Genomic DNA, 23488 nt, shown 5'->3' on the forward strand with positions numbered 1-23488 from the left:
AAACAAACACAGAAGATAATAACGTCATCCATATAACCAGTGCCGGATTAACCATTAAGCAAAATAAGCACTTGCTTAGGGCACCACGTGTAGGGGGGCACCAAAATCGTAGAAAAAAAAACGCGCAGGCTACATCGGCATCGCAGTCGTAGTGTAGTACTTAGGTACACAAAACTTTTTGATACGTGTGCAAGTACCCATCTGTGGCGAAGCTTAGCAGTCTGCAAAGGACTGCCTGTGTTATCGTCACTCGAGCCATGTCATCCTCCCCGACGGCAGCCCTAGAGGCCATACTAAATCTGCCGCCCCTTCACCTGCATTTAGAATTGGAGGCGAAATCTAGTATGCTTAGAATAGCGGGCGCGAGGAGAGGTAACTGGTTATCGCAAACTCTGAGATTGTTAAGGGAATCAGTACACGATATTCCTGTTCTTGGGATGCCGTCCGACACGATGGCACCCAAATTTTGTCCACACAAACTCTACTCAGTGGAACTCCCCAAAAGGGAGGACTGGTCAAACGGTCAAATCAAGTGGAAAGAAGAAAGCCTGAGGTGGTACACTGATGGCTCCAAATCCGGATCTGAAGTAGGCTGCCGAGTATATGGCGAAGCGCCTAGGAAGGGCATTAGCGTAAACCTAGGACGTTATTGCTCTATATTCCAGGCAGAAGTATACGCCATTCTAGAATGTGCGTCGATCAACCTGCAATGCAACTATAGCAAAAATACAATCTATATCCATTCGGATAGCCAGGCGGCACTCTTGGCCCTAACCTCTGATGTTACTACATCAAGGCTGGCCGAGAACTGCAGGCAGCTACTGAACAACCTTGGAGCCAGGAACAAGGTTGTTCTACGTTGGGTCCCGGGGCATGCGGGTATCGCGGGAAACGAAAAGGCTGACGAACTCGCGCGAGCAAGGGCTAAGGGGAAGACCTTCAGTCCTGAGCCTTTTTATGGTATTCCCAAAAGTCTAACGCGGCTCACCCTAAAAACCTACTGTCACTACAAAACCATTCAACTCTGGAGAGAAACTACAGGCTTGAATCATTCCAAGGCACTTATCAAGCAAAAAGGCGGCCTCAAACGCCTTAGCGCTGTCTAGGAACCAACTGCGCAACTTGGTAATGGTGCTTACTGGGCACTGCGGCCTAAATAAGCACATGCTCACTATGGGGAAACGTGACATGGGGTGGTGCAGCCTGTATGGAGGCAGAGGAGACGCCTTTGCACATCCTCGCAGAATGCCCTTGCCTAATGCGCACTCGTGACTCAATCCTGGGCGGACACACATTGCGTCCGGAGGAGTTAGGGTCTCTCGAGATCAAGAAGATCCTGCAGTTGTTTGAAGTTGGAGGTTTGGATCGAGAGTTGTAGTAGGTGGCGATCACAATAAATCAGGAATGGTCGCAGTGATATTTGGGCTGTAGAGCCTTACATAGCCCCTGACAAAGATGAAGAAAAGTACCCATCTAATAACGAAGGGTCGGAAGAGAGTGAGGACACGTAAGCACATCTCCAACCTTACGCGGAGACCATCAAAGCTCATGGCCAAAAAATCTTACCGTCGGGCTTGTGGCCAACCGATTTTCTCGACGTAGATTACCGATTTTGTAGTGTATTTTGCTCTCTTGCACACCAGATATATCGGCCAGGCCGAGTTGCTGCAGAGCCACGATCTTGCGACCTAATTTTCAAAATGTTATAAAGGGCCCCGCGAAGGCCGAAAAACAAAAGCATCTTATCAAGTTGCGCTTTCGAGTTAAGCCAAAGGCCGAGTAGTAGGAGGACCGTGATTACATAGGTTCGATTTCAAGCCACTCTTTTGCAGTTCGGCGTTAGGTCTTATGCGACGCCAGGCCTTCTACTTTATGCAAACTGCCTCACTTTCGTTTGGCCATGGATCCAAATCCATGCTGTCCTCTCTCACAGCTGGGCTGCCGCTCACACCTCGCCGTTGGTTGTATGGTTGTATTATATGATAACATTGATAACGCGCCGCGATCGGACGCTCCGGAGTCCGGACGTCCAGCTATTCATACCTCGCCATTGGTCAAATTCAAGCCTTGCTTTCTTCCAGCTCGACCTTTGGCCTCATCCGTAAGCGCCGATCGAACGCTCCGTGCGTTCAGCCTTAGACTTTGCCTTTAAAAACACTGATTTAAACTTTCACGATTTAGGCCAATCAAATTAGATCCAAAAATAGCGTTTTGAGGAATTAATTCCCAGCACGCTGGAAATTGTTTTAATACATTTATTTGGTCCTAAATGCGTGTAATCCGAGTTTGCTCTATCCCAGGAGGTGTGCATACATTTTGGGATCCTTAGGAGATAATTTTGTCCTTTGGATTGCCAAACCACTCGATGTAGAAGGAACCCACTGTCAATTACAATAGCACTTGGTGGATCAGAAACTGGTAAGAAAGCGTTTTCGGATTATTAACATGGTTTTACCAAAAATAAAAAATTTCGACTTTTTTTCCAATTTACTACGAATACATATTAAGGTACCTTAAATCAATCAATCAATCAATTAGAACAAATTTTTCGATTTATAAGCAAAAAAACTGAAAAAGAGGAAACATTTATTAACCTGGAATGAAGCAAACTCGGTTTACACGTATTTTTAGGTCCAAATTGGAAAAAATCTCGAAATCGAAAAAATCTAATTTGCTTACACTTGACCTTACCTACTGTTGGAACATTACTACTGCAGTACTGTTAATTTCCGTGATAAAATGGTCTGACGGATTGAAAATTCTATTTTCAGCAGTAATGCGGCAATAAACGTCACTCAATTTACCAAGAAAATACAATGTAATCTTGATGAGGGGGCACCATGGTCTAGAAATGCTTAGGGCACCAAAATGTCTTAATCCGGCACTGCATATAACACACTAATGAGATATGATTAAGCAAACTAATCCTATTCTGATATATTGCCGCGTACAAACTTTGTTTTTAAAAATGGTAAATTACGTCCACAACATTGTACCTGGTCATAATTCTAGCAAACCTATAGGTACCCTGTACCTGGTCGTTCATCCTCACATCCTAGAACAGAACCTGATCCTGGTTCCTCAAAAAACAACCACAGTGAACTAAACTGCAGGAACGAGGAATTTCCTCCCACGGATGCTCCGGCTGCGGAATGAGCTCCCTGCCGAGGTTTTCTCAGGTTTTTAAAGGATCGGCAACGCGCATGTGACACTCCTGGTGTTGCAGGTGTCCATAGGCTACGTTAACCACTTACTATACGGCGGACTGTATGCTTGTTTGGACCTGGAATATAAAAAAATAATTTTGAACATTAAGAGCACGTGCAGATCATTTTGAATATCTGACCCGCTTAGGCTGCAAGTCTTTCTTTGCTCATCTGACCAATTTTGTACCAATTAGGCACCTTAAAATAACCCGTTTCATTTCAAAACGGTAATTAAAAAGCACTTATCCCAAATCATCCGAATCATTACCGATCTATAATGACGGTATACCAATATTACCAATAGCATCGGCCGCAAACACCACTTACGACCACTTCGGGTAACACTTAGCGCATCCACAGAGTTAGGAATATCCTCGACTGTACGACTACCATGTTTACACATAGATACCGTGAAGCTACTCAACTATACTCCAAAAGGTCTGACGTCCGACAACTGAATGCCAACAACTGAATGTTCATTCACGTCGGACGTCACCCCGTCAACATCTCCAGCATCTCCTGAGGATGCCTCGTAGAGTGGCGAAACACGTGTCGAGTTTTGTACTTTTGGTGGTGGGTTGTTATATTTATTTTAGCGGTGGGAGGGTGAGAACATTAATTTCATGTAAAAAAAACGCAAGTAAGTAAAACGGGTTAGCACTACTGAGTAACTTTTACTATGGGACTAACCCTGAAAAAAGAATTACTCTCCCATAGAAAATGTCAAGGTCAGACAGCCAAAATGTATGAAACAGCCAAATTTTCTTCGCGGTTTCGGGGTTGGTCCCACAGTAAACGTTGCTCAGTATGACCTATGTATTCACCCCGTAAATTATTGCAGGTGACTAAATAAACACTCTGTATTAGGTAATGTCGAACGGCTTATGTAATAAGTTCAATATGGGGAGCCCCGCTATATAAAATGGGAAGATCGTTCGATATTTGAATTCTCACAGTAACAAATAATGAGTTTCTCTCCTTCTGCTTTACCGATCTTCTGTAAGTGGAGTATTGTACTCACGCAAGGCCTTGTAGACGGTCCTCTCTTATAATCAGTCTTCCCCACATTGACCTTGAAACCTGTTGTCCGCTTACAAGATTCTTGTATTCTCATATTATGAGAACAATAAATATGTTTTGAGTTTTAAGAGAAAATACCAGCTGAGCGCCTTCTCAGATTTGAGAATGTTAGGTAAATATTTTCGTCGCGCTGATGGGGGCGGCTCCTAAAGTGAGTGCGATAAGGACAACTACAGCTTAAGCGAAAAACCCTGCGTAAAAATCTCAGAAATAGAGGTTTCGTTCACGACGTTTTCCTCCTCCTAAACTTAACCAATTGTAACGAAATTTTGGGAACGGAATGAGAAAGAAATTATCTATCTGTCTGATCGTTTTGATTTTTGCGTTTATTGTTGCCGATTTTGTATGCTAGGCGTCTGTTTACGGCGCATTTATTTGGCCGTTTTTAAAGTAACCTTGTTCTTATCAAAACAATAATATCAAAAAAAGCAAAACGTACAGACACATATATTGGAAAAATTGAACTCATATAAAAAAATATTAATCCAGAGAGGAAAATGTCGAGAAAGTTTGTATTGAAAAATGACCACTAAAGTTTTCTCTTAAGTAGTCCTTTCTACTCATACATAGGTCTAATGTTATTATGGCGCCTCTGACCGTGAAGTAATGTAATATCACCCGGGTGGGTTCAGCGCTTTGTCGATTAATATCGACCTATCAAACAAGGGCCAGTGGGATTCGCCAGTTTTATTTTAAGTAGCCAGTAGGCTACTACGAGAATAACATAGAACTATGTACGAGTAGAGTGCTACTCGTACATAGTTCTATGTTATTCTCGTGCTTCTGGCCGTGTATCACCCGAGTGCCCAACTTCAGCGCTTTGTCGATTAATATCGACCGATCAAACCAAAGGCAAATTCACCAGTTTTATAATTAGGACACTCTACTCGTACATAGTTCTATGTTATCCTGCCGCCTCTGACCGTGTATGTAATGTAATATCACCCGGACGCCCACTTCAGCGCTTTGTCGATTAATATCGACCGATCAAACCAAAGGCAAATTCACCAGTTTTATAATTAGGACGCTCTACTCGTACATAGTTCTATGTTATCCTGCCGCCTCTGACCGTGTATGTAATGTAATATCACCCGGACGCCCACTTCAGCGCTTTGTCGATTAATATCGACCGATCAAACCAAAGGCAAATTCACCAGTTTTATAATTAGGACACTCTACTCGTACATAGTTCTATGTTATCCTGCCGCCTATGACCGTGTATGTAATGTAATATCACCCGGGCGCCCACTTCAGCGCTTTGTCGATTAATATCGACCGATCAAACCAAAGGCAAATTCACCAGTTTTATAATTAGGACACTCTACTCGTACATAGTTCTATGTTATCCTGCCGCCTATGACCGTGTATGTAATGTAATATCACCCGGACGCCCACTTCAGCGCTTTGTCGATTAATATCGACCGATCAAACCAAAGGCAAATTCACCAGTTTTATAATTAGGACACTCTACTCGTACATAGTTCTATGTTATCCTGCCGCCTCTGACCGTGTATGTAATGTAATATCACCCGGGCGCCCACTTCAGCGCTTTGTCGATTAATATCGACCGATCAAACAAGGGCAAGTGGGTTTCACCAGTAATACCCTGCCGACGTATTTTCGAGTTTATAAGTCGTACCGTTTAACCTTAACCAAGAACACCTAAAGTCGTCGATACTAGTCGTGCCCACAGCGCCAAGGACAACTATAGGTGTTATGGCGGACGTTGTCAAAGTAACCTTCACATTTTTGAGTAAGGTTTACATTAGCTCCCTTGCGGCTAGGAGCTTGGCGTTTGAGTGATGTTTGTGTTTATGACATAAAGCGTTCAAAGGGTAGCTGAGGCAGTTGCTAAGAAGTTCTCATAATCAAATAGATACGCACTGTTTGAAAGTTTGGCTGTATGAAGCTGTTTTGTAATACATTGCATTGCAACGTGTCCACGAGGAATCCGAAAGATTTTAACAGTGTATCTATTCCTGATCATATTTGAAGAGTAAAATTTTCTAGAGTTACCAAGTTTAAAAAACATAGAGCAAAATGCTTTTTTGAAGGCCTTAACAATGGCTCACAGCAATGTGGTGGCCTTAGTCTACATAAATATCTAACACTTTGGTAAAACTAGATTTTATGTAAAAACAAGTACTTACCTAATTCATTTTAAGTGATAGTTTTACCAATAACATATACTTTATATGTTACAAATACATAAAAAAATAAAAAATTGTTTGGCGAAATTGACCTACAACACATTTTTTTTGGTCTTTGAAATGCGTGGTTCTTTCGGGTTTCTCGTGGGCACGTTGTAATGTAATACAAAACAACTTCATACAGCCAAGCTTTCAATCAGTGCGTACTTATTTAATCATGAGAACTTCTTAGCAACTGCCCGAGTTAACCCTTTGAACGCTTTATGTCATAAACACAAACATCACTCAAACGCCAAGTCCCGGGTGCAAGGGAGCTAATGTAACAGCAGCAAATTCATTCTATGCCGTAGGTCGTCTAAGTCGACAAAGGTCAAAAAATTTTCGCTATTTATTATAAAAAATAGAAAAATATTTTTTTTTTGCCTAATCAGAACACGATACCGAATATGCCCGTCGGATCCCCACTATATTTTTCACCATGTACATCGTAAGTATTATTGTATGAGTAAGTAGGTAGGTCACTCAGGAGCTCAGGACCTTCTCCCTCCAAACAATATAGGTACTTATTTGCCGTACCTAGATGCAAAATTGGGTACTACAGGGCCTACTGTCTGTACCTAATGAATATCTAATGCCTACTACCTGTAAGAGCGTTTTTATTTTACATTATCTGATTCAATATCGGATGATCTTTGGAGAAAACAGCTGCCAGAATAAACATCAAACTTTTGCATTAACGCTTAGGTACCTTTGTATAACAAACAATAATTAAATGTATAAAAAGTATAAAACCACTTTTTTACTTTTTACTTCTTTTTAGTCATATGCAACCGACATCCGACATCGTATCGGAGTCGAACAATGTGAAAACGCTCTAACCGCCACTACTATCGTGTGTATCTACGCCATATAACATTAAAAAAAGTTGAATTTGGAATTTGCGAGAAAAGGTTACTTAATAATAAATAAGGAATGAGTATTTAAGTCCTAGTCAGTCAGTGCTAAGAAAGTATAATTTTATCGCAATCTTTTACTATTTCTTAAAACAAAATAAAAAATCTTATCCTAATTAGGAATAGCAAGAACAACGCTTCATTTTCTACAGTTACATTTATCACAAATTCCTCCTAACCATCCCTAATGACCGTTAATAAAACGAATAATCGTTCCAAATTCAAAGATAAAAGCAAATTAAAAGAAAATTTATTATTGACACTTGAGCGAAGCCCACTTCTTTTATTGGTCAACCGCAAACCGCGCGCGTTGCTATTGGTTAATTTAAATGGGGTTCTAGGGCGCGAAAGGGACGGAGCAAGAAATGGAGTGATGATGAAGGTAGGAGTAAAAGGGACAGATGGATACTTGTCAAGCACTTATCACAAAGCGAGGCGATAACAGCGTCTTAGGAAGTTTGTTCGTGGGCGGGAGTGGTCGGCGAGAATTGGCTACTGGACGAGATAAGATCTTAGTGTCGCCCTTTAGGGTTTTTTTGGTAGCCATATTTCGTAGACTAAACTCGATAAACGAATGTAGGTGGTTTTTCATTTTGTTTTTTGTTTTTTTTTTTTTGTAATGATGTTTTGTAGACACAAGTTGCACTGTTATGTTTTGAAAGAAAGATAAAAAAAAATGGAGCAGATTTACAAATGGCTTACCTACAGATAAAGTTATTTTGCTAATACAAGCTATTATTGCCGACTGATTTTGAACATCCATGTACTTTCCTTTCAACTTGTGCTATGGCAAAAACAATCCTCATGCTCCTAATAAATAAATAACTAAATATCTATGAACTCCCCCAATTTTTGTGAAAACATTAGCTAAAGTCCGACCAAGATAATTTGGCAGCTATTTTGAAAGCCCAGACGGTGCAAGTGTCAAGTAAACGTCCTAATTTCATAGAAGTTTGACGTTTTAAATAACCCGTGCCCCGTCTGGGCTATCAAAATCGCTGCCAACTTATCTTGGTTTGACTTTATCATTATCGATTTATAAACGTTGAAATAGATATCATGCAGAAAATTACAATACTGATGATATTTGTAGAAGTAGATACTAGTAAAATACTTTATTGTACAAAAATTAAAAACAGGAAAAAAAAACACTCGTTATTAGTACAAACCCCGACTAATACCTTTATTTGTATACTGTTTTTTGTTATTATATGAAAAAACCATACCTACTAGTATAATATTCGATAGAAGTTTTTATATTAAAAATGTACTTATACTTAGTTTGTTATAGGTACAAAGTAGTTTTTAGTAATTATACCACTTGAGTTAAAAATAAAATTCTTTCAATTGTTTTTTTTTTTCAATCACTGGGTTATGATAATATTGGAGTCATCTAGTAGTGTAAAATTTACAAATTTATTTATTGGAAAAAGCTCGCAATACCTAAATACTACAAAATTATGAAAAAAAAAATCATGCATATACAAAAAACTCCACTTCGTCGCCAAAATTTAAAGAACAGTAAGAATACAATGAACAGAATGTTATCTAGACTAATGAATATGTAATCACGTTCGCCACGGACCAATTCACGCCATCGTCACTCCCGGCATGTGACCGAAGCGATCAAAATCGCATTTCACGTAAACATCTTCAAGAAAAACTCTCCGATCCCCACTACTTATGCTACTTCAGAAGCTTTTTTAAAAAACGACCGCCCCAAAAACCATTCATCCCTTTCTTTCCCACACTATTCAAAGTACCGTTTGTATTTGCTGTCTCTTTTTAAAGCTTAAACCCATCAAACAGGCGGGCTATCTATCACGCAAAGTTTATTCGTTTGAGAAACGCTTTGTGGTAAGGTGGTGTGTGATTGTTTTAAAAATGGAATCCAAATTAAAGAACTCTATGACATTGCAAGAGTGTGAAAAAATTACGACGCCATTTTCGATTAACGACATTTTGACGAAGGAAAAAAGTGAATTTGAAAATGGAATGGACAGTTTTGGCGCGAAGAGTTTTGCGAAGCCGGGAGGGTACAAGGAGGATTTCAAAAAGGAACAAACCAAAGTGTACTATGACGACTGCCACTACAGGGATTATGAAGATGGTGCTTTGGATATGTCGAGGAAACATTATCCGGTCACTGAACTTTCTGGTAAGTGCTCTTTCTGATTTATTTTTGTGTGATAAGTAATAAGGCTGTGCGGTAATTACCTATCGGTAATTGATACATTTTAATTTTGATTTTGTTTCATCAAAAAGTACCATAATAGATACTTACCTAGATTACCTAGATAAAACACACAAGTGCAAAAAAAAGTGTAACGAAATTCAATTTTTCGGAAAAGTTCCTAGTTACCTACATATGTGTCAGACATCTATATACTTATACCTACATACTTAACTCTTCAAGTGGCATATGTAGTTTTTGAGTTTTTGGAATTTTGATTTTATTTCAATTAATCAAATAAGGAACTTGAAACTTATATGACATCGGTCGGAAGTCAACGGCCTACCACTCCAAGGGTTAGGATTAATACTGTAGAATAAAAATAGTTTGTTTGATTTTTCTCGAATTTAAGTATCTATTAGGTACAATATAGGTGTAATTCTAATCACTTTCAGAAAAAAAAACTCATGATTCCTAAGAATAAATTTAATTTAGCTACACATCATACGCTCGCGATGTTTTCTATCTCCGAAGAGCTAAATTTCTAATAACAATATTTTATGTCTACACATACATCATGAGGATACCGTATTAAGAGGATACGGGAGCTAAGGTTTAAATATTTTAGGTGAATATATTCGTTTCGCTAACGAACGCCGCTCCTAAAATTAGTGCGATAAGGACAACACCAGGTTAGGCGAAAAATTCTGCGTAAAAATCTCAAAAAACGATGTTTTGTACTGGACTCTTTCCTCCTCCAAAACTCAACTAAATGTAACGAAATTTAAGATCTAAATGGTAATGAAATTATCTTTGTCGGATTGTTTTGCTTTTTAGGCTAATTGATGTCAGTTTTGAACACCATGCTTCTTTTTGTGGCCTAGTAAATTAGGCCGGTTTTGCAAATATTTGAAGTGCACTGGCGCCTTAAGATAAAATAAATAAATATTATAGGACATTATTACACAAATTGACTAAGTCCCACAGTAAGCTCAATAAGACTTGTGTTGAGGGTACTTATAAATTAATAAAATAAAAATAAAATAAAAAGCCTTTTATTTCATGCAAAGAACAATTACATTTTTAAGGTGAGAAAAAACTAAAATTAATTTAAAAAGTAATATGAATTATATATTATGGGTTTTCTTTTTTTTTGGTTGTTGCACGAACCCCTCCTCTTAGGTGAAGGTGAAGGCCTCCTCTAAAGATTTCCATTTTTCTCTGTCCTGAGCTATTTGTGGCCAGCAGGGCTCCGCTACTTTTATTATGTCGTCTGCCCATCTGGCATGAGGTCTCGCTCTCCGACGCTTTCCCAGTGGGCCGTTGAGGGTACTTAGACAACGATATATATAATATATAAATATTTATAAATACTTAAATACATAGAAAACACCCATGACTCAGGAACAAATATCCATGCTCATCACACGAATGAATGCCCTTACCAGGATTTGAACCCGGTACCATCAAAAATTTCACATTTATATAGTTTTTTACATATTAGCAGATCCTCGACAAGTTTATTGGTTTTTCCTACAATTAAGCTACCACCCCTTATTTTAGTTGGTATACATTATAATAATCTGACAGATTGCTATACCTACAAAAAATATTTGATGTTCTTTCTTACCTGAGCTGTGTCACCTATAAGTACTTACATTGATTTTACAATTACATATACATATGATAACAATGATTTTAATTGCTAAGTACTTGTTTTTACAGTTTCTGGTTTGGACCATGCATGTTTGTCTGTCAAATAGTCCTCGACTCTGTAATAAGCCTTCAACATCAATGACTTTGTTGTAGTTCTTAAGAGATGCAAAGGGTAATCTTAAAGCATCGTCAGGTAACTGGTTATAAAAATGAATGCATTGCCAAAGTATCAAAGAAACGCCTAAGAAACAAAATTATCAAAAAAGCAAAACAGTCCGACACATAAGTATATTACTAGTAATAATAATAATCTGTGTTGAAAAAATCATCGCTCTAGCTTCAAAAACCACGGAGGAAACAGTCGAGTACGTTTGTATGGAGAAATGACCACTCGTGTTGCCTCTTAAGGCAACGTAGCAATAGTTTCCACTCTGGGATGTAAGGTCAGATTAGTGCCTGCGCCAGTTTTTAGGGTAAGGTTGTGGAGCGGATTCCGGGTTGCTTTAAATGGGTGTGCAACCGGGAAGCGTTCGATGAAGGTTGTATTTATAAATGTTGTTATGTATTTTTCATGTCACTATATGATGTTACTATAAATGTTGTATTGACTTGTAAAAGAGCCCTTGACTTGCAGAAAACATTTTTGAATTTTGAAATAATTTATCAGTCCAAACGCAGAAAAAAAAGGTTCCTAAAAAATACCCATCTTTATGTGTAACTTTAGCGATAAGATATTATAAAACTTCGAATGTCGATTATTTTAGGAAAAAAATGAGTTTTAGCCGATATAACAAAACACGTGCTCATTATTTTTTGCTGCCTTCAAACATATACTCAAACCAGCCATTAACTAGCAAGTTGCTTGAGCATCACTTTCTATAGGAGTTAGAAGATTTAGTAACTTTTTAGTACTTTGGAGGACAGTTTCTCCCAATAGGTTGAGTTTAGGCAGCTAAAAAAAATACGTGTTCGTTATTTTAGACTACTCTTATAACATATATAAATATAAATCAAATCGGAACCGGATAGTTGGGTACCTTTCCTTGTTAGTCATTATTAGACCGCCGCCGTCCGACTTTTGATCCTTGTAGTGCTGCTCCTGCCTAGGAGCTTCTGCAATATTCTCATACATTCGCCTTTGAAAAAATTACTTTACTAACTGCCCTGCTTATTGTAAATGCAGTACTTGCATGGGAAGAAATGTTTAAATAAATAAAGTAAATGTTCAATGTAAAGTAAACTGTTAATGTCCAATGTAAAGTAAACGGTAAATGTCCAATGTAAAGTAAACTGTAAATGGCTGCAGCACAGCGCGTTACTTAAGTTACTTAAGTCAAAAATCACTACACCTTGTAAAACAAAGTCCCCTGCCGCGTCTGTCTGTTTGTATGTACCTACATATGTTCGCGATAAACTCAAAAACTACTGAACGGGTTTTCATAGTGTAGTTTTCAGCTATCAATAGAGTGATTCTTGAGGAAGGTTTAGGTGTATAATTTGTTTAGGTTTTATTTAACCCGTGCGAAGCCGGGGCGGGTCGCTAGTAAATAAATAACTACATACTTTTTATAACAAAATCTCTACTAATATTATAAATACGAAACAGTGTCTATCTATTGCCCCTTCATGCTGAAACCGCTGATCCGATTTAGATGAAATTTGGTATAGAGCTATAGTCCGTTTTTTATTTAGCATTAGAAAAAAGGTAAGCGATTTTGGCGTGTCTTTTTATTGTTTTTTTTTTTTAATAAGTTACCACAAATATGTCGCAATTATAAATCATTAACGATCATTTACATTATTTTGCTTTCATAAGTAATAGTTACTGTTTTTTAAAATGCGTTGTTCTGTAAAACGACATGTCATAATTGCTTAACTTTTTTCTAATACAAAAAAAAAAGAACATTCGGGGCCTGCCTGAGGAAGGACGTATGATAGTTTATATCAATCGTCATCATAATTCCACGCAGACGAAGTAAGTACCATAAACAAGTCAATGATCTATTATAACTCAAGATAGATTATAGACGTTCCATAATTGAAGCGCTTGCCTTGTGACAAATTGTACAAGTTGGCTTTAGTTGTATCTGGGCAAGCGAGAAATGTGCACGTGCTAACGAGCTCCTGCTCACTGAGAGAGAAAGAGACAAGCTCATGTTTAACAATGAGTGGAATGCGAAAATTAATCTAAAATAACAGATTTCTTCGTAGGTAAGATATAAATAAATATGGAAGTATTTTTGTTCTCAATCTGTATGAGTAGGTATAACGTATAACATATTTATAGTTGTATTATAAATATAATTGAAACAAGTACGATATTTTGTTATACCTGCCTATTTAATTAACTGGTAATTTTCGTATATTAAGCCGTATAAACTTTAATTCAGATCAAAACGTGGGGAAGAGCAGAAAAGTATTAAAAATTGAATAGAACTATGTCCACTTGTTCAGTTACTGGACGTCAGCAGTCAGCCTAAAGGGACCTATTGATTACCAGTTCGCGGACGATATCGGTCTGTCAGTTATTCGCAATAGCTGACAATCGCGAAAAACTGACAGGCCGATATCGTGCGGCCAACTGGTAATCAGTGAGCCCCTTAAAACCCTAGTATTATAGGCCTAGCAGTTTGGTTTAAGAACTACGACATTCAAATGATAATCACACCACAACAAAGATATTAGAGTTATATTTAGACCATAATTGGGAGCTTTGGTTATAATACAGTATTTTTACGGTATATAAAAACGGAAAAGTGCCACGAAACACTAATTCACCGAAGCGGCAACGAAACCGCCAAACTCCAAACTCATTAAGCCGGCTCCACACAATCGGATCAATCAGTCGTGCACGCCAACCGCGTATAAGACGACAATGGAGACATTACGCAAATTGTCGCCGATCATTACCGGCTAACCGTATTTTTGCGTGCCCTTTGTCAAGGAAGGTGTCTGGTAATGATCTTTGGTGGATGGTAATGATCTTTTAATTTCCAATGGTGACATTATATTTATTGTGTTAGGTTACCTCAATGCTTTAATTCTTTAAATTATACTAATGTAAGATGTTTTAATTATAATAAAGGGCTTATATCTTATACCTCGATTACCTATACCTATAGCGTGTCTTGATTATTTATTGGTAGACTTAATTCGTTGATTACCGGCTAATAACCGTATTTTGCATGCTCCTTTGTTAGCCGTTACTTTTAGGTTAGGTGTCTGGTCATTACCAGCCTGGTACGGTTATTTGTCGTGGTGGACGGTAATGATCTTTTAATTTCGACTGAAATTACTTGAAAATTTTAATTCATGGCACTATGTTTATTACGTTATATATATATATTAATATATATATATATATATATAAATAACGGTCCGGTGATAGTCAGTCTAAAAGGGAGAGGGCGTGTTTCATTAGCCCCCTCTTATAAAATATATGAGTACATAATATAGGTTTTCGTTACTTTAGCAAAATACCCTAGATTTGCGTCGACTAAGAAGAAGAATGCTAAAAAAGAGAGTATAAGGGAGAAGTAGAAGAGGTAGCCGGAAGGGGTAGACCTCCGCGGACTTTCTCAGATCAAATCGGGGAAATGTGTATGAGCAATGTTATGAAAGTGAAGGAAGTGATAGAGGTATATCAAGATCGTAGCAAGTGGAAATCCGTGGTCTCTGCCTACCTCTCCGGGAAATAGGCATGACTATATGTATGTATGTATGTATTTGTATCGAAATTATGTAGGACGATAATATTATTGCTTTAGTTTCATTACACCTAAATATCATAATGTAACTGTCTTTTTTTGTCCTAAATTTCACAACAACTTAGTTGTTTTCTGTTTAAAGTGGTCGAATATCATAATGACTTTTATTCATATCGTCCAAGTCCTAAAATACCCAAATAAGTAGGTAGGTAAGGTACCTATGTTTCATCAATGGCGAATTTTCGATGGGACTTCTTTTTTAGGGTAAAACGGGACCCTCTTACTAAGACTCCGCTGTCCGTCCGACCGTCTGTCTGTCACCAGGCTGTATCTCATGAACCGTGATCAGTTGAAATTTTCGCAGATGATGTATTTCTGTGGCCGCTATAACATCAAATACTAAAAAGTACGGAACCCTCGGTGGGCCAGTCCGACTTGCACTTGTCCGGTTTTTTAAAAGTGTAAACTCTATATAGCGACACTCAAGGGACTGGACGTTTATTGACGCTATAGAGAGTTTACAGTATACATACACGGTGGCCAAAAAATATGTGCATTCCCGTTGCCAGGGAATGTGCCAGTTTTTTGGACACCGTGTATGTATGGAACACCATACATTTCAGCTGGTCCATTTTCTATGGGAGGGTAAAAAAACTTTTGGCGATTTTGGGGTTGGTCCTATAGTAAAAGTTGCTCAGTATAATCCCAAAACCTCCCTGGCAGCGGGAATGCACATATTTTTTGGCCACCTTGTATAGAGATAAATTAATACTAAAGTAAACCAACTATAGCCAACAATTTCGCCGTCATAGATAATATTATATTATAGGACATTATTTTTTTATTTTTATTTTTTAACAGTCTGCCGAAACTAAGACGGTAATATTGGACTATATAGCAGATCAGATAATTTGAAATGGGTATTATGACTCCACGTCGATTTGATGTTTAGATATTTTTGGAATGTGGTATTTTGAGAAGCAAAATAGGCATCACTATTCCGTTGACACTTCTGTTTTGAGATCAAGGAATTTCGGAAACGGGTTAAACGAACGCAATGACACCAAAGCAAATATCCGAACGGGTAAAATACTCAAACAGCGCTAGCAGCTAGAAATAGAAATTTATATTTATTTGCCTTCAAAACACTTCACAGTTAAAACAGCGAAATTATTAACGATAGGTAAATACATTTACCAGACAGGATGCCACTCAGCATAAATCGTGACATAGGGTAACAGCACCAGTGGCCAGCCAGGGACCAGTAGTCAGCCTTTTAACTCGTTTATTGGTCATAAATATCTGGTATATTCGATTAAACAAATCGCGTGTAGTCAAATAGGAGCTCTGATTCCTTATTCGTTAATACGTAACGCGGCAGGTGCGGTGAGGTATCGGGGAGAGGAAATATACTCGTTCATAAAGGTGATGTTTGTTGACGAGAGCTGGAGTGTCATGTCCGCCATATTTTTTACTGCACGTGGTGTTCTTTTAACGCGTGAGAAAAAATATATTTCAATATAAAAAGTTACTGTTTTTTGTTAATGATGGGTTTATTGGTTAGTTTATCTATTAAATTGCGTTATATTTAAATAGAAATATCAATATTTAACTTATAAATTGAGGAGGTTGACCACTGGATACCACTTTTTTACAAAAAATCCAGTGCCCAGCCTCCCGCGGCTGACTTTCGGGTTATTAGTTATTTTTTTTATTTTCGATCTAATGCGACCGTTAGGACCGTTACATTTACATTTTCAAATTTAGTTAGGCATGTCTCAGTCAATTTAAAGTAAAACCCAGTAGTCAGCCGCATTTGAAATAACGTTTTAATGCGGCTGACCACTGGGTTTCACGGATCCAGTACTCAGCCATTATCTTCCTTGGTACGTCGCTGCCAAATATTATGAACTTTAACTCATTTAAATAAGGTTGAAAAGTGTATATATACTTTTGTTGAGAAATATTCCAATATCTAACGGACCCCTGCACGGGTTTCACCAGCATTTAAACCGATTTTAAAAATAATGAATTATATTCAATAAACAGATTCATTAATAAAAAATAAGAAGATAAATACAGTGTTTATTAGTTTGCAAGAATAATTTTAAGTACCTATGGCCTACAAATTTCGTGGCATGAGAATTGTACTTATAAGAGTATAGGTACCTAGACCTACCTATACTCTAGCTGTAGGAAGCTAGAGTATAGGTAGGTAGGTAGGTAGGAATGATAAATATTATAATATCGTTAACTTTAATACAAATAATAGTGTTTTTTATTTCATTGTTATTAATAGTTTATAAAGGCTGAGTACTGGGTACACAAAGGCTGCTTACTGGATTTTAGAGGCTGACTACTGGAGAAAAGGGCCATTTTTTGTTTAATCTTAATTATAGATATTATAAAGAGGATTGTAATTTTTTGACATACTTTATTTCAAAACTATAATAAACACTTGATCTAACCATGTCATGCGTTTATTTATCCGACTAATCCTTTAGAAACGTCGAGAGTACAAACTTTAAAAATGCGTTATAAGGCTGACTACTGGTGCCTTTACCCTACTTTGCTCGGTATGATCCGACGTAATAAATTCAATAAACAAATAATAAAATAGTGGCTCTGTCTACTGTATACCTCACTAACCCAAAGGGATTATCTCCGCTCCGCCATTAAAAAAAAACAATCGGATTGACAAAAAAAAAAACCTTATTACTTGTATTAATTTGTCAGATGACAACTAATACTCAGTGATTACTACCACAAACTTCAGAGCCATAGTAAACCGTATTAGTAACAAGACAACGTAGATTAAAACATTTTTTTGCAATAATTGACCTTTGGTTAAGTGATAGAAGAGTGATAGAGAGACACGAAGCATTTCGTTGTCGTAGCGATGACGATTGTTGTTGTTAGGCCGGCTGTACAGCTACCACCAGTTGGACACTGACATATTCGCTAACGTCTGCGTTGCTTGCGTACATCTCGCTCGCACTAAGATGTCAGTATGAGCGAAATGCATAGAAAGTAATTTACATACGCACACGCTGGCGAATATCGTCAGGTGACAAGCAAAACTCACTAATTACCACCACAAGTTCGTAGCCATAATGAACCATATTACTATTATAATAAATTCATTTTTGTTTAAATTATTTTTTAGTATTTAGAGAGCTTTGCTTGTCACCTGACGATATGCCAGTGTCAGGTCAGTGACACGCTCGTGGTAGTGTTCACAAAATTACATGAGAATCGCTTGAGAAATGCGACCGATATGAAACCATACCTATTTGAAAACGGTCAATAAAAACAACATTGCTAACGTTTTGACCAATTTATATCAATGTCGCAATATTTCCACAGCTCCCCAAAACAGTAACCCCAGTAACTTTTAACTATATTCTTTATTCAAACCGTTCTCATTCTCACGCCACGCGACAACTAGCAATTACTAAATTGAATGCGTCCATAATGCTTTTAAGCGTCACTTCGTCACTTGCCTAATGAGGGAGTGTAATCACGCGAAGTGACGCTAAGTGGAGACATCGCGAACGTCCCTAGTGTGGGTTAGTGATGTAACGTCAATGAAAATATGTATGTGTGCCTGTTTATTTCCCAAAGATTAAATAAATAAATATATATTGAAAAACTCAGTTTTAAAAATATAAGACAGGATTTAGTTTATCAGAACAGCATGCAGTTCTAACTGCACAAAAGATAGTGATTAGCATTCAAATAAAAAAATGGATTGAAAAAATTGGAAAATAAATAAATATAGGACATTATTACACAAATTGACTAAGCCTCACAGTAAGCTCAATAAGGCTTGTGATGTGGGTACTTAGACAACGATATATATAATATATAAATATTTATAAAACACTTAAATACATAGAAAATACCCATGACTCAGGAACAAATATACATGCTCATCACAAAAATAAATGCCATTACCAGGATTTGAACCCGGGACCATCGGCTTTATAGGCAGGGTCACTACCCACTAGGCCAGACCGGTCGTCAAATGTTGATTACCTATACGCATACACCTATACAAAACGAATATGAAATATTTCCAGGAACATGAAAATTCCTGCAGCACTCCTCATAATTGTAGGCGAATTGAATTATATTAGATACATAAATAAATAAATACAATTTAAGTAACGTGGAATATTCCCGAGAACGGGTGTATTCCCAACGCACATCACTAGTCGCTAGTGTAGTGTGTAGTGTGGACGCCCCATTACGTGGCTATTGTTGGTACGGCCGCATAATTATAGGCGAATTTGAATTTAGAATCTTATCGATTCGACGTTCTTTTGTTCGCAATTCGAAAAGTGTTCGTTACATAATGAATGTTACTTGCCGGGTATCGATAGCGCTGTTTTATTGTGGTGTTACAAGTTTTATTTAGCCGAACCCATGACATGAAGTGCTTTAATTCGTTTTTATATGAAATTTTATTAGTTTTCAAGTCATGGTATGGATTTATTTTCTAATTAATATAATCAAATTAATGTTTTTTTTTTACCCTAAACTGTTTATTATATTTTCACAAGCAATTTTTCTCCTACGGTTAGCTGTTAAAATTAATGAGTGCGCGATATTACATATTACAATGGAATTTCCCTTTTTATTTCATTAATAAAATTACTGCATTAAGGCAAAAATTACCTACCTATTTATGTGTGAAAGTTTGAATTACCAAAACCATATTTTAAACGACTTTTAGTTTAGACACTCCATATAAAAAACATCCCATTGTGCGCTGTATAGACACGATACTTTTTTCCTTGTTTCTTTTTAAACTTTGCTTGATTTTTTTATGTCGGTATCTAACCTCAATCTCCCTTGTTCCAGATGACTACGACTCCCGCTCATCCAACACGGGCTCCCCCGTCCGCCGCGCGTCCTCCCCAAACTCCGACATAGCCTACAAACCCTTCCTCTATGAACGCAAAACACCCCCCACGTCCCCCCTTCTAACCCCCAACTACCCCATGGAATACACACAGAACGCTGCCAGAAAAAAACGATCCCGCGCCGCATTCTCACACGCTCAAGTTTATGAACTAGAAAAGAGATTTAGCCAGCAAAGATACCTTTCCGGACCTGAAAGAGCCGATTTAGCAGTCAGTCTTAAACTAACAGAGACTCAAGTCAAGATTTGGTTTCAAAACCGAAGATACAAAACTAAGAGAAAGCAGCTACAAATGCAGGAAAATGGTATGTTGGCAGCGGCAGCGGCCGCCGCGAATCACGCAAGAAAAGTGGCCGTTAAAGTCCTCGTCAATAACAACGCGCAGCCGAGCTTGCCAGATCTAAAGCAGTACCCTCCCATGATGGGGAAAATAAATCCGTTCGCGCCGTCTTTGTTGGACGGCTCGCCTGTTTTAAAACACTTTGCTGGCGTTTACGGCGTCGATTTCAGTAAAAACCCTGAGTATAAAGCATTGCTTCAAGAGTCTTACAACCAAGCAGTTTTACAATCGCTCTACGGTTCGCATTTAGGGGTAAATTACCCAAACTTACCTCTTTCTTATATGTATTACCCTGGACACCCGGCTTTTGGTATGCCAATGCATGAAGATAGAGAAAGGGAAGAAAGAGGAGAGCATTCGCGAGAGGACAAGGATAAAAAACCACATGTCGAAAATGAAAACAGTAATGAAAGTTTGGCGAGTAATATTGAGATAGAAAATTGAATGTTTAGATTTAGTTGAATACGGTGTTTAGATAAGTGTTGGCTCTGAAATCACGATTGCATTGACCACGTAAATATGTGTTATGTATATAATTTTTAATTCAATGAAACTAATGAGCAAAAACATATCATTGCTTTTCCAGTTAAGCTGATTCAAGCCTCACGTTTCTGGTTTTTCTGTTTTATAGTAAAATTGCGATGAAATGAGCGAAAATAATGAATTATATGATTTAAAGTAAAAACAGGTTGAGTATTGATAAACTACTAAAGTACCTACTTAGTTAGCTTAACTCAAGTGAGCAAAAAAAATCGATATCTTTTGAGACTCTTTTTGTACCATCGTGGCCAAGGTGCTCGGATTTACCCTAATGTAATAAATTTTGTACCAAAAATTAAATAATGTACCAAATGTCACTTCTAAGCTCTATGTATAATCGTGTCATTCACGAAGACGCATGCCTTGATTCGTATTGTCATGTTATTAAAGGTTAAATTTGACAAATCTGCGCGTCATCGTGGATGACACGAACCTTAAATGTAACACCAAAGATTGAAACGGTAACCAAAGTGTAGGCATTAGGTATAGTTATATTGTTGATGTTCAATTTATTGTAAATAGTGTAAGTGGTTCGAGTAAATGTTGTAGTTCGGCACGTTTGTAAATAGTATTAAAGTTTAATAAAAGTGCAATACAGTTTATTCGTTGGTTTTATTTAATGCATCTTGGAAAGGACTTATCTACTAGTAGGTAATATGAAACCTTAAAAAGCGAAATATTACAAAAATCCTATAATTAACGCACAAATATTGCGGACCAGTAGACATAAATTTTAGGGTTTAGTAGCAAAAATGGCTAAAACGAAACCTCGTCATGTCCCTCTGTCCGTCCGTCCATCTGTTTGTAGGTATGTCACAGCCATTTAACTCGAAAATAAGCTATATTTTAATGAAATTTGGAACACAGGTAAATTTTGTGCTGCTAATTATTTTAGACGTTAAAACTTAAAAATAAACATTTTTAATATCATCCAATATTAGCGCACAAATGCCCATTCTAATTCGCAGCAGCACAAACAAACGGTACAGCGGTTAAATGAACTTATTTTTCAACGCACCAACTAGTAAGAAGGCGCTCTTGATTGGTCAAAAACTAATGAGAAAATTGCATTTTATCCACATGTGGGGCAAAGTAATCAGATGCAAATTTTGAGTTGTTTCCTTAAAATGTTAGTTGGTTTCCACCAACCTTGACTTTTATACGTAGGTATAGATAGACCTCGTCGTATCCCTAATCACAGTCCTTGCCATTTTTCACACAACAATAAAGCAAACTGAGTCATTCCGTCGTAATGATTGCCATTCCCAGCCCTGTTTATGCTTGGTGCACATTTGGTTTGACTCGACACTTTATAGTCTCACGAGGTTTTATTGCATGCGCAACAGTTTAAAGTGATTGGAATGGTTTTTAAAACAATTACTGAAAATAATAAATCTTTGTATAAATAATTAGCTTCTTTTACTGGCATCTTACTGAATTCCAAATTCGAGAGATATACCTAATATCATTAGAGATATAGTATGCTTTAGCGTTAAGACGGTAATTTTTAATTTAAGTACGTAATTGTTGTCTTTATATTTTACCTGCACCTGTTCGTGTTTAACTGTGTAAGAAACGCAATAATGAATAGGTATTACAGTTGTCTTAATCATCATATAATGAATATATCAGTTCAGTTGAGAGCTTCGTAAAGTGTTCTATTAAAAAGTGTGGTATACTGAAACACTATAATATACTTTGGCACAGCGACCAGCGACCTTGTCAGTAGAAGGTCGTAAAAGTTGAAGGTCGAAAGTAGAGCCTGGGGTCCGCTTGGCAACTAATCCGGAGAATTGGCGTAGGCACTCGTTTTTAGGAAAGCGACTGCCATCTGACCTTCCAACCCAGAGGGTAAACTAAGCCTTTTTGGGATTAGTCCGGTTTCCTCGCGATGTTTTCCTTCACCGAAAAGCGACTGGTGAATATCAAAAGATATTTGATATAACTCATTGGTATGGAGCCGGGGTTTGAACCCACGACCTCCGTATTGCAAGTCGCACGCTCTTACCGCTAGGCCACCAGCGCATGCTGAAAAATTTAATTTCGCGCCTTTTTCAACTGACAAGGTCGCTGTGGAAAAGTATATTATAGTTTGGTCAGTACGCCAGTGTTTATTAAGATATATCATCTTTATGAATAATAATTTGTAGCTATAAGGTAAATATTAAAAATAAATTTTCTATGTAATTTCTAAAGCCAGTAAAACGTAACCCAGTGCTTAAAGTAGCCAATTTATTCTATTCACACGGAGGACACTTCGGTCGGAAAGTCTCGGAAAATTCTTGGCGCGGAAGCGGGGACGGTATTTTCATAATGCGCCAGCACCATTCATATGATAATACCGTAAGTATTGAGCACAGGGCAAAAGGATATGGAGACGGCTTCTGAAGAGATAAACTATATTAAAATGTAACCTTATATGAAGAATAAAATTCTTGGCGCGGAAGCGGGGACGGTATTTTCATAATGCGCCAGCACCATTCATATGATATTACCGTAAATATTGAGCATAGGGCAAAAGCATATGGAGACGACTTCTGTACAGATAAACTGTATTTAAATTAAATAGTACTTATACGAAACAACAAACTTATTGGCGCTGAAGCGGGGATGGTATTTTCATAAGTTCATATGATAAATTGATGATACCGTAAGTATTAGCACAGGATCAAGGGGTATGGAGATGACTTCTGTATAGACAGAAGCATTATTCAGATTTTAAAATCTCTACTTAATTTGTTATTGGTGTGATCGTT

General features: G+C 37.6%; 2 protein-coding genes across 2 annotated transcripts; both read left to right on the plus strand.

The window, feature by feature from the left end:
• The first annotated feature begins 257 nt into the window (after positions 1-257).
• Positions 258-1106, plus strand: LOC133529895 (uncharacterized). Its single transcript, XM_061867697.1, has one exon. It carries the CDS (start codon positions 258-260, stop codon positions 1104-1106), a length of 849 nt encoding a protein of 282 aa, XP_061723681.1.
• A 7815-nt stretch (positions 1107-8921) lies between these two features.
• Positions 8922-21011, plus strand: LOC133529621 (homeobox protein bagpipe-like). Its single transcript, XM_061867376.1, has 2 exons — positions 8922-9547; positions 19792-21011. Exons 1-2 carry the CDS (start codon positions 9274-9276, stop codon positions 20634-20636), a joined length of 1119 nt encoding a protein of 372 aa, XP_061723360.1. The 5' UTR covers positions 8922-9273; the 3' UTR covers positions 20637-21011.
• The last annotated feature ends 2477 nt before the right edge of the window (positions 21012-23488 follow it).

This window comes from Cydia pomonella, chromosome 21 (assembly GCF_033807575.1).
Source record: "Cydia pomonella isolate Wapato2018A chromosome 21, ilCydPomo1, whole genome shotgun sequence".
In the NCBI taxonomy this organism is placed as follows: Eukaryota; Metazoa; Arthropoda; class Insecta; order Lepidoptera; family Tortricidae; genus Cydia; species Cydia pomonella.